This window comes from Vicia villosa, unplaced genomic scaffold (assembly GCF_029867415.1).
Source record: "Vicia villosa cultivar HV-30 ecotype Madison, WI unplaced genomic scaffold, Vvil1.0 ctg.002804F_1_1, whole genome shotgun sequence".
Taxonomy (NCBI): Eukaryota; Viridiplantae; Streptophyta; class Magnoliopsida; order Fabales; family Fabaceae; genus Vicia; species Vicia villosa.
This window is the reverse complement of record NW_026706036.1, coordinates 53,994-64,493: the sequence shown is the minus strand read 5'-3', so window position 1 is coordinate 64,493 and position 10,500 is coordinate 53,994. Positions and strand designations below refer to the sequence as shown.

The 10,500-nt window shown below is 31.5% G+C and overlaps 1 protein-coding gene across 4 annotated transcripts; it reads right to left on the bottom strand.

Moving 5' to 3' along the window:
- Positions 1-304: 304 nt before the first annotated feature.
- On the bottom strand, positions 305-3,236 carry LOC131639840 (protein DETOXIFICATION 46, chloroplastic-like). 4 transcript variants are annotated; one of them, XM_058910284.1, is made up of 6 exons: positions 2,777-3,236; positions 2,095-2,150; positions 1,752-1,807; positions 1,487-1,555; positions 1,268-1,378; positions 305-1,020 (listed from the first exon to the last, which is right to left on the bottom strand). In XM_058910284.1, the coding sequence occupies exons 3-6, from the start codon at positions 1,791-1,793 to the stop codon at positions 910-912; spliced, it is 333 nt and encodes a 110-aa protein (XP_058766267.1). In that variant the 5' UTR covers positions 1,794-1,807; positions 2,095-2,150; positions 2,777-3,236; the 3' UTR covers positions 305-909. The 4 variants fall into 4 exon arrangements, 3 of the variants coding, with proteins under 3 accessions (XP_058766267.1, XP_058766269.1, XP_058766268.1); XM_058910286.1 differs by having other exon boundaries at positions 305-724; XR_009295075.1 differs by having other exon boundaries at positions 305-724; positions 891-1,020; positions 1,487-2,150.
- Positions 3,237-10,500: the final 7,264 nt, after the last annotated feature.

The following is a 10,500-nucleotide window of genomic DNA, read 5'->3' as shown; positions in this document are numbered from 1 at the left end:
TTTACTCTTTCATAAACTTCTCGTATCATCGAGAGCAACTTAATTGTCATTGATGCATCTGAAGCATTCACTACTAGAAATATTCAAATTTCCTGCGGATTTACCTGCGGAATTTAGCTAAATTTTCGCAGGAAACACGTTACCTGCGGATTTTCCTGCGGTTTCTTGTCCCCAGCTAAAACCTTCGTGGGTAATATTTTCGGCAGGAAGTTCCGCAGGTAATTCCGCAGCTAAATCCGCAGGAAACAGTCCGCAGATAAATCCGCAGGAAATATATTAAAAAAATAAAAAAAAATATCTATATTAATATTTGCTCCCCTAGAAGTATTACAGGGAGGGCAAAAAAACCAGTAGAAATGTTAACCAAAAATTCACCGCCTCAACGCTTTCAAGCCAGATTCATGTTGAAAGCCACCATAAAAATAGAAAGGTTTGCCGACCTTAAAATATACACAATTAGCTTACAACCTTAAAATAATACTTGCAATATAATGCATTCAGTTGCCTTTATTTGAATGAGTAGTAACAAGAAACAAGCTAGGAACAAATAAGTAAATACAAGACAAAGTTAGAGATCCTAGAATAATTAAGTGGAAACTCCTTAAATAATGAAAACCCAAATATTCTAATCGAACACACGAGCGTACCAGCAATGTCCCTCCAGGCTGATAGTTGCAGGTGTGACCACTAGCGCTAAAAAGTATGGAATCAGGATCCTGTGCATCTGCATAATCACACAAACTAGTTAACCACTAACATAAGCCTTAATTACATACATATGTTTAGTTCATAAAAAACCCTGTATTTCCATCAGTAATCTTGCCCCCACAGTGTAGACAGAGGAGATAGTGGAAATTTCTGATCTAAAGTTTAAAAATTCAAGAACTAACTTCCTGGATGACCATCTGATCAGGGTGTAAACATGTAGGGGAATAACCAAGGAATAAATGTTCCAACTATCCCAAAGAGCAACCCAAGTATAGCTCCAACAGTCACAAGAGACCTTAGAAGTGACCTAGCCTGTCATTGTAATATAAACTCAGGGAACTTTTGAATATACATAACAATGTATTGAGAGAATCTGCAATATTAATTAGTAAGAAAACACCGGCTAATTGTTTAAAACTACCCTTCAAACAAAAAATAAAGATGATCTGCCTATATAATGTGAAATTCAACTGAGCACAATAGAGAGCTCTAAAGCCAATACTGGATATATGAGGTTGGAGGAGAGATCTTTTGAAATCAGTGAATAAGTAACACTAACCTTTTCCAAACTCTGATTTACTCCATACATCAACTCAGGCATAAATGCCTGAGCAGTTTGGGAGAGAGGTTCATCACATACTGTGCATATCCAGAAGATCTGAATCATGACCTAACATAAGAGTTGCATTATCAATGATCGTAAGTTTGGTGTTCAGAAAATATGCAGATAGACGGTCAAAGGAATAGTTAAAAAATACAAGACAAGAGTAAAACTAACTTGATGGGCAGCCGTTGTATGTGTACCCATTGATGTAGCAAAATATATGAGTAGAGAGTAGAAAGCCATCTAAACATCGAAACTTTCAGTTACATTTAAGGGTTCGACTACTCGAGATAAAGAGCAACAAATATAACAAAAATATTGTATTCAACCTTTAGCATCAAGGAAATAAATACAGGAGCGGAAAGACTAATTAAAGCCATCATATACGAAGCAACAACCTGAAAACAGGAAGGGATGAAAAAAAATAGTATGTTTGCACCTTGCACTCTGAGCAACCAATCCAACAAGCAAACAAGGCCATGCCAATCCTCGAATCTAACAGCAAAAGAAATTCAGTGTAACAAAATCAAGCACGTGATGATATACTTCCCTTCATCAATTCAATATGTATTTAATGAAGAAACCAAAGCAGAATCTCATTTGAATGGCTGTATTCTTTAATAAAATAACGGTTGCCATACAAACCTTTATTTACTATTACAAGAAATGAAAATTGAAATTACTCTTTTCTTGCCATAAAGTGTTGTATGATTTCTTGAATTTTAACAACATTAATTACAATCTTAACTTAATTGAAGGACAGTAATCAGAAGAAAAAAAACCTGGACATAAGTATTAGCTGCAGGTACTAAATTTACATTCTTCAGTCCAGTAAAAGCTGCAAAGGGCATAAATAGAACAATTCATCAGTCATGGGGTAGGCTGTGTTACAACTTATGCATTAATGAAGCACTATTATCCCAAAAAGAGACACAACTGGACAGAGCTCTCATTTTCAATACCTAGTCTTTGACACAATCATACAACAAAATATTGTTTACCATATCTTAGACTAGGTATTAGTAGACTATAACTACATCATTAGTCTCTACGGATAACAACGTTAGGCAAACTCTTAGGTAATATGTGGTTTCAATGGTGCTGGTACTTAAATGAAGTGGATATATAAGAATTAGTCACTGTTAACTTAATTGGCATTTTTATAAAAAAAAAAAATTCTCACACAATCAATCTCTAAACTTTTTAGGAATTTTTTTATACACACCCTTAACCTTTTTAGAAGTTTCTGGCAAAATTATAGTTTTACTCTTTGAATTCAGAGAGGCATATATGAACGCACCATATTTCACTTTTTTATGGGTGTTTTTGGAGATGTATTTCTGAATTCACCCATCGATTTGGCCGAAACAAACATAACGTTACACTTTTCAACAGAAATATATTCATTACCAATATAAATAAAATGAGAAACAAACTAAGTATCAATTCTGGCACTCTTTTTACCTCAGCTAGTTTTTCCCTCAACGATTCTAACTACGCGTCTAGTTCTTCATGGGAAGCAGCTACAATATCAATGTCATCTCCACCCAATGCATCCTGAAAGGCAGTAGTACACTTTTAAATAAACACAGCATCTACTATTAGTGTCTCTTCCACAGCATTGTCCTTACTCGTCATTCAAACCTTCCCGAACAACAAATATTAAGTTTTGTTTCAGCTGTGCATTTCATCAAACAGCTAGAAGCCATAAAACAGAGCAGAAAATGAATCGTTATTGTTTAACTTTAATACCCAATGATTATAAACTTCTATGATTGGCATGAAGTTCAAAGAAAATAAGATTCTAAAATGTATCTTATCATCCTTCATATTCAGAAAATCACTGTCACTTATTCAAGATTAAAAGCTATAAAAAGAATGAGATTACGAACCGTGACGAGAACGGTGAACGGCGGTGAGGACGAGGACGAGAACGGTGAACGGCGGTGAGGACGCGAACGGTGGATGGGAGAACAGTGGACGGGAGGACGGTGAACGGCGGACGGCGGAAGGCGATGAGGACGCGAACGACGACGATCGACAGTGAAGAGATGAGAGTGGCATGAGAATGTTCGATAGGGTTTCGACATTGAAGGATAACTCTTTCTCTATTTTTTTAGATTTATATTCATATTATTTTATTTTTATTATTATTATTATTTTATTATTATTATAATTTTAAATAAAATATTATCTTATATATCATATCATATTAATATTTTTTATTTAAAATTTAAAATTTATATTTTTTATATTAAATTTGACAATAAAATATCAATTGAATATAGTGTATTAGTGGTTAGAGCTGTCAAAATGGGCTACCCGACTTTAAACGGGCCGGCCAAAGCGGGCTTTGGGCTTTTTAGGGCTGGGCCAAAAAGGCCCTGTGTAATATGGGCTCGAGATTTACTACCCGAGCCCGGCCCTAAATAGGTTTTTTATTTAAAAAAATTAAAATAAAAACTCCATAATATTTATTATAAATAAAATTAAAAGTTATTTTAACAAACTAGAAGGCACAATATAGAATGGTCAAACATGTTATTGAGGTAATATTTTTGAAATATGAGTTACTTATGTATTTTTTTTAAAAATTGATTATTATAAAAAAATCTTGAATACCCATTCTCAAAATTTTTAATACCTTTTATTTTATTAAAAATTTAAGATGAAAATTCAAAAATAACACAATTCACATTAAAATATTAATATAATAATATTAAATAATTAACCATTAAATATACTGATTAAATTTTTAAAAAAATTTAAGACAAAAATTACTACTATTTTAAGAAAAGTTAAATTTGCAGCAAAATCCGCAGGAACATTTCCTGCGGAATTACCTGCGGATTTTGTATAATAATTTAGTTTTTATAAAATTAATATCCGCAGCAAAATTCGCAGGAAACTTTCCTGCGGATTTACCTGCGCATTTTGCATTATAGTTTCGTTTTATGTTTGAAATATATAAATCGCAGCAAAATCCGCAGGTATACCTGCGGAATTTTCTACCAATTCTTGATCCGCAGGAAAATTTATTTTATTTAAGAAAATCCCAGGAAAATCCGCAGGTAAACCTGCGGAATTATTTCCGCAGGAAATTCCGCAGGTAATACGTGTATTTCTAGTAGTGATTTAATTCTTATAACGTAATTTCGTTCAGATTTTTCTGTTTAAGAAATGATATAATTAGCCAATCGTTAGTAGGTTCAATAGTGATTGACACTGAACTTGATAGGGAGAACTACAGTTCGATCTGCCGCAACTGCAACTAGAAGGAGACTTGACTCACTTGATGTCAGAGCTGATCTCCCGAACTGAACTATACCGGTGATGAAAAGAAAAAAAAACATATAATTGTAACATGAGTTGCAATTTTATGTGCTAAGATATGAATTTTTAGACATTATATAAAAGGTCAGTTTGTTTCAGTATTTTTTAAATGATATTTTGTAATATATTATTATTTTATTAAAAAAATTCTTAATTTTTTAAATAAATAAATTAAAATTTATTTTAAATAATTATTCTTAAAATATTACTTTTAAATGTTTAATCCTTTTATATAACTTTTTTTAGATATACAATTTTAAAAAATTATTTAAATTTAAAGTTATTTCAAATAATTTTTTATATAAATTATTTTTAGATACATCTGTTTAAAAATATTGTGATTTTTAATAATGTATATTTATATTATATGATATTAAAATTAGTCTTTTGACATGTAAAAAACTAATTTGAAAAAATTATAAAATATTTTATAAAAATCATTTTTGAAAATACAAAAAACTTTATATTTGAATTAAAACAAAAATGCTCATAATATTGGTGAATCATGTCAAATATTAGTTGAGACCGATAAATCATATTTTATTTATTGAATGATAGAGTAATATGACTTTAATTTGTCAATAATGTGCATATTTTGGGATGAAAATTACAAAAACAAATACTCAGCAAGAAGAAAATGGGTTTCTCAAAGACACAAACTCACGTCCAAGACACAAAAATGTGGGACCCTCTTTTATAATAATGTTTGGGTAAAACCAAAAACACTTTTTCTGATTTGCTTTTTTATCTAAACGTGAGTTAAACCAAAAGCCACAAATTGAAGCTTTCACATCTGCGTTTTTCAAGATAGAAATGAATGAAAACATTAATTTTTTTTACAGGTATACTTACCTAATTGCCATTACTTCTTCTCCAATTTCTCACTCAAAAATAAATCTTCTTCTCATCTTTATTACTTTTTCATTACTGCACATCACTTCAAGATTTAATTTTGTCAATTGTGATCAAATTATAGAGTATAAGCTAAATAGTTAGTTTGTGATTCTATTTTAACACTATAATACATTTTAAATTATATTATCAATTTGTAATTTTTCTTTAAATTTTTTATATTTAATTATTATGTTAATTTAATTTTTTTTTTTAATTTTTATATTTGATTATTAGTAATTTAATAACTATATATTATGTTTTATAAAAATAGATATATTAAAACCCAATTTGATAATTATACTTCTAAAAGCAATTTTGATTCAAACTACCCAAACAACAATAAATATTTGGTTTGGCTTTTAGAAGGGCCAAAAGCACTTCTACAAATGTAGAATTGATTTTGAGTGATTTTAAGATGTTTGTTTAGGCAAAAGTAGAATTGATTCTGTCTCCAGAATTGATTCTACTTGAAGCTATAATTTGTAGCTTCTGCCTCTAGAATTGATTCTGGATGTTTTTTACACTGAAATTTATTATTCAACTCACTTTTACATGAATGTTTCCAAACATAAATCAATTCTGCTAAACTCAATTCTGATAGAATCAATTCTACCAGACTCAATTCTACAAGAATCAATTATGTCCACCGCCAATCCAAACACACCCATAAATCAATTCACATTTAACTCACGTTTAACCAAAATCAATTCTGTCAAACTCAATTCTGTTAAAATCAATTCTTCTTACCGCATAACCAAACACATACTACATCTACGTTTGGTTTCACGTTTGAGGCATCTAGAATTGATTCTGGACATCTAGAATTGATTTTGACGTGTTTGGTTGATCTTGAGCAGAATTGATTATGCTTTCCAGAATTGATTCTACTTGAAGCTAGGATTTGTAGCTTTTGATCAAACGTGATTTTTAAACGTGATTTTTACACTATAATTTATTGTTCAACTCACTTTTACAAAGATTTCTCCAAACATAAATCACTTTACCTTTAACTCACTTTTATCCATAATCAATTTTACATAATCAATTCACTCAAAATCAATTTTACATAATCAATTCACTCATAATCAATCTTTTTTATTGTCTATATATAAAAAAAGATTCATGAGAAATTTATCTTAAATCATTATAATATTTTTTACTTTAGGCAACGATAGATTAGACAGCGGCTTAAAAGGATAAAAGGTTGCGCGTTTATACTCGTTGATGATCATAACTTCATTAATAAATACTAGTTTTTATATTCATTTGACAATATTGATTTTGAATATATCTTATAATCATCAAGATATTAAACCCAAAAGGAGACCATCTTTCGCCTTTGCTTTTCTACTTAGCAAAAGACGTGCTCAGTAAGAGAATCTCACAGTTGGTGAATTTCGGGAATTTAGATTTAATTACAAGTCCTAAACAAATCAAAATCCCCTCCCACATTTTCTATGTTGATGGCGTTTTTTCTTTTACAAAGGTAACACCTCTAACACAAGGGCTCTCATCTCCGTATACAAAAAGTATTCTATTGCTTATGGTCAAGTTTTTAACTCTGTTAAGTATTCTATCTATGGGGGGCAATGTCTTTTTCCAGACTAAATATGTTGACTGCCTTAGCATGTTTAGCAAAGGTATCACCCCTTTTAATTACCTTGGGGTTCCTATCTTTGAAGGCAGGACCAGAGCTATATTTATTCAACGTATAGATAAGGTAATCAGCAAGCTTGCTTCTTGGAAAGGATCTCTCTTATCCTTTGTTGGCAGAGTTAAACTAGTTAAGTCGGTAGTTCAAGGTATGCTCATTCATTTGATGTCTATTTATGCGTGGCCGATTACTTTGGTTAGACATTTGGAATGTGCTACTAGAATTTTCATCTAGAGTGGAGAAACTACTAAAAGCAAATTAGTCATGATGGCTAGGAAGAATATTTGTAAACCTATTTCTTAAGGCAGTTTAGGTCTTAGATTGTTGGTTACTTTTAATGACGCCACCAATTTGAATCTTAGTTGGGATCTTTTCAATTCGAATGAACCCTGGGAAATTCTTTTTAGGCATCGGGTTTTAAGAAAGAATAAAGTTATTCATCATCACATCTTCTCTTCTATTTGGTCTAGGGTCAATCATGAGACTTTGAAGATTAAAGATAACTCTTCCTGGATTCTCTAAAATGGCAGCTCTATTAGTTTTTGATACGACACTTGGTGTGGCGCCCCTCTGGTCCTTGAGATAGGGACACTATTTTAGGTGAAGATCTTCTGTTAGCTCCTTCATTAATGATCGTAATTGGAATTTTTCGAAATGTGATCATTCTATTATAGATTCTTTATAAGTCAGAATTCGCAACCGTCATATTCCCTTTGATCTAAGGCTAGACAAAAGGATTTAGAAGCATCCCCCCAGGTGCTCCCACCTTTTTTAATTGTCAATGTGCTTCTAAACTCGGCCATTCACAATCGCATTCAATGTTGGGATGACATCAGGAATATTTGCAACAAAACTTTGTCCGATCAATGAAAGTTAGTGTTTAATGTCGCCATTATCCATTCGTTCAATATTGTTTTGATAGCAAGAAATATTGCTAGATTCAAAGATGATTTTATTCCTGCTTCTTCTTCTATTTCTTTCATTTTGTCTGTTTATTCCCGGGCAGGATATAATACTATTGTTGTCTCCATTATGAACATACATGACTTTGAGATTTTGATGACCTTTTTATTTTTTGGAGTTTTGCTTACATTTTGGGTATCTCGAACTCTCTCATTGTCGAACTCTTAAGATGCTATGTCAACAATTGAGTTTGTTAATGAGAAAGATTGACACAACTTTTGGTTAGAAATGAATTTTATAGTTGTGGTTCAAGCATTCAAACCTCTTTTTAAGGTACCATGTCAAATTAGCATCGGATGAATTAATTGTGTAAATGTCATTTCAAAAATATCTTTGATTATTTCTCATATTTATAGAGAAAAAAGTAGTTGAGCAGATTGTCTTGCTAACCTAAGACTTATATCACAAACTCAATTCACTTTAACTCATTCCCATTATTTTTTAAAATATATTTTGTAAAGAATAAGTTTGATTTATCTTATTTTAAATTTATTTTTTCTTAAAAGGGTCTTTGTATAGTCTCTCATTTGTAGTTTGTACTTCTTTTCCTTTTTGCTTTATATATCCTTTCCTAAAAAAATAATTCCAATCGAATATAAACTATTAAATTTAAAGATTAAATTTCTCTTTTATTAGAACTGATATTACTATAAAACCCGACTCCAAAGAATTCAATTTACAAATCATAACACCTAACATAGCTTGGGCCACTTCTAAAGAAAGTTACTGCTAAACACCCTAGCCATAGATCAAGAGGAGAGTAATCAGATCCAAACAATAAACATATGAATTTGGTTTCTTTAAACGTGGTGTCAGCTTTTTCTTTGAGTTATGATCAATTATAACATGTGTTACCATCTTTTCTTTTGCTGCATATATAGATTACAGAACATACGTTGAAAATGGGCATGAAAGGCCTAATGTTGCATGTGGAAGCACAGCGGGAGCACATGGCGGTATGCTACTTTGTCAAATCAGTCCATTTGTTTCCTCACTTAAGGGGTACAATACACATTTTGCATTTTATCTTGTTGTAACTCAAAGAGAAAATATATATATATATATATATATATATATATATATATATATATATATATATATATATATATATATATATATATATATATATATATATATATATATATATATATATATATAAAAGTAAGATGATATTAATGGAAGAACTAAGGATTCTCCAATCTATTTACACAACAAGACGGGAAAATTATCCGACAAAAACAAGAAAGAAATTACCGACCAATTAAAATTACGAAAGAAATAACAAAAGATCCTTGCTAAATTCGTAAAAGCTATAATTGAGATTAATAATTTCTCCTAAAAACACCCACTTCCAAACCATAATTTTTATACTTCAAATTGTATAATCAACATTCCAACCATCATTCCGAAAGCAAATATTATTTCGTAATAACCAAATAGACCACGAAGTTGCAAGCCAAACAACTCCCAATTTGCCCTCCCTAACTTTCTTTCATTTACAAAAGGAGTACCAATCCATAAAATTGAATAAACACTCCTCGACCACTTACCGATTTACCAACCCAAAGAACTATCTCATTCCAAATAATCTTCACCACTTTACAATTGAAAAAAGAATGATCCCTACTCTCAAAATCTATACGATAAAAAACACACTTTAAAGAATTTAAAGGAAAGACAATATCTTTATTCTTCAAAAGATCCTTTGTAGGAAGTCTATTCATAAACAGTTTTCAACCAAAAGCCTTGATCTTATAAGGAACCTCCAACTTCCAAACCTTGTCCAACACCTCATCATTCCTATTCCGGAGACCGGAAGGAATGCGAAATCTTGCATAAAAGTCATAACAAGAAACCGAAAAAACTTCGGTCGGGTCCACGGACCAAAACACCTTATCGTGGCCAAACTTCCCCACTCCGACACCCCTACCGTCAAATAGAGCGAAGCAAACCTCAACCTATTATCCGGAGACAACAAAATATCTTTAATACCAAAATCTCCCCAAACCCACACTCCATGGCGTCAACCCCCCTCCCCCCATACTGGCTACTGACATCTTTTGCAAACAAAAAATCGAATATAAATCTGGAAACACCACTCTAAAATTAGACTCCTCTAACCAAATAGCTTCCCAAAAAGATGTATTAAAACCTTTACCCAATTCAAACTTACACAAAGCCACCATAAGATTCTTACAAGATGAAACACCTACCTTCGTAATATCCTTCCACCAAGTAGATTGAGAAAGAAGATCATTACCACTACCAACACCACAAAAAGTCTTCATGGAAATGTCACCATACCGCGTTCTCAACAACTCATACCAAAGATTATCATGGCCTT

Coding starts and splice junctions, on each gene's coding strand:
- LOC131639840 (XM_058910285.1), bottom strand. CDS start 1,793: ATGGCCTTGTTTGCTTGTTGGATTGGTTGCTCAGAGTGCAAG. Junction 1,556..1,751: donor TTGGTTGCTCAGAGTGCAAG/GTGCAAACATAC, acceptor TTCGATGTTTAG/ATGGCTTTCTACTCTCTACT. Junction 1,021..1,267: donor TAAATCAGAGTTTGGAAAAG/GTTAGTGTTACT, acceptor TTACAATGACAG/GCTAGGTCACTTCTAAGGTC.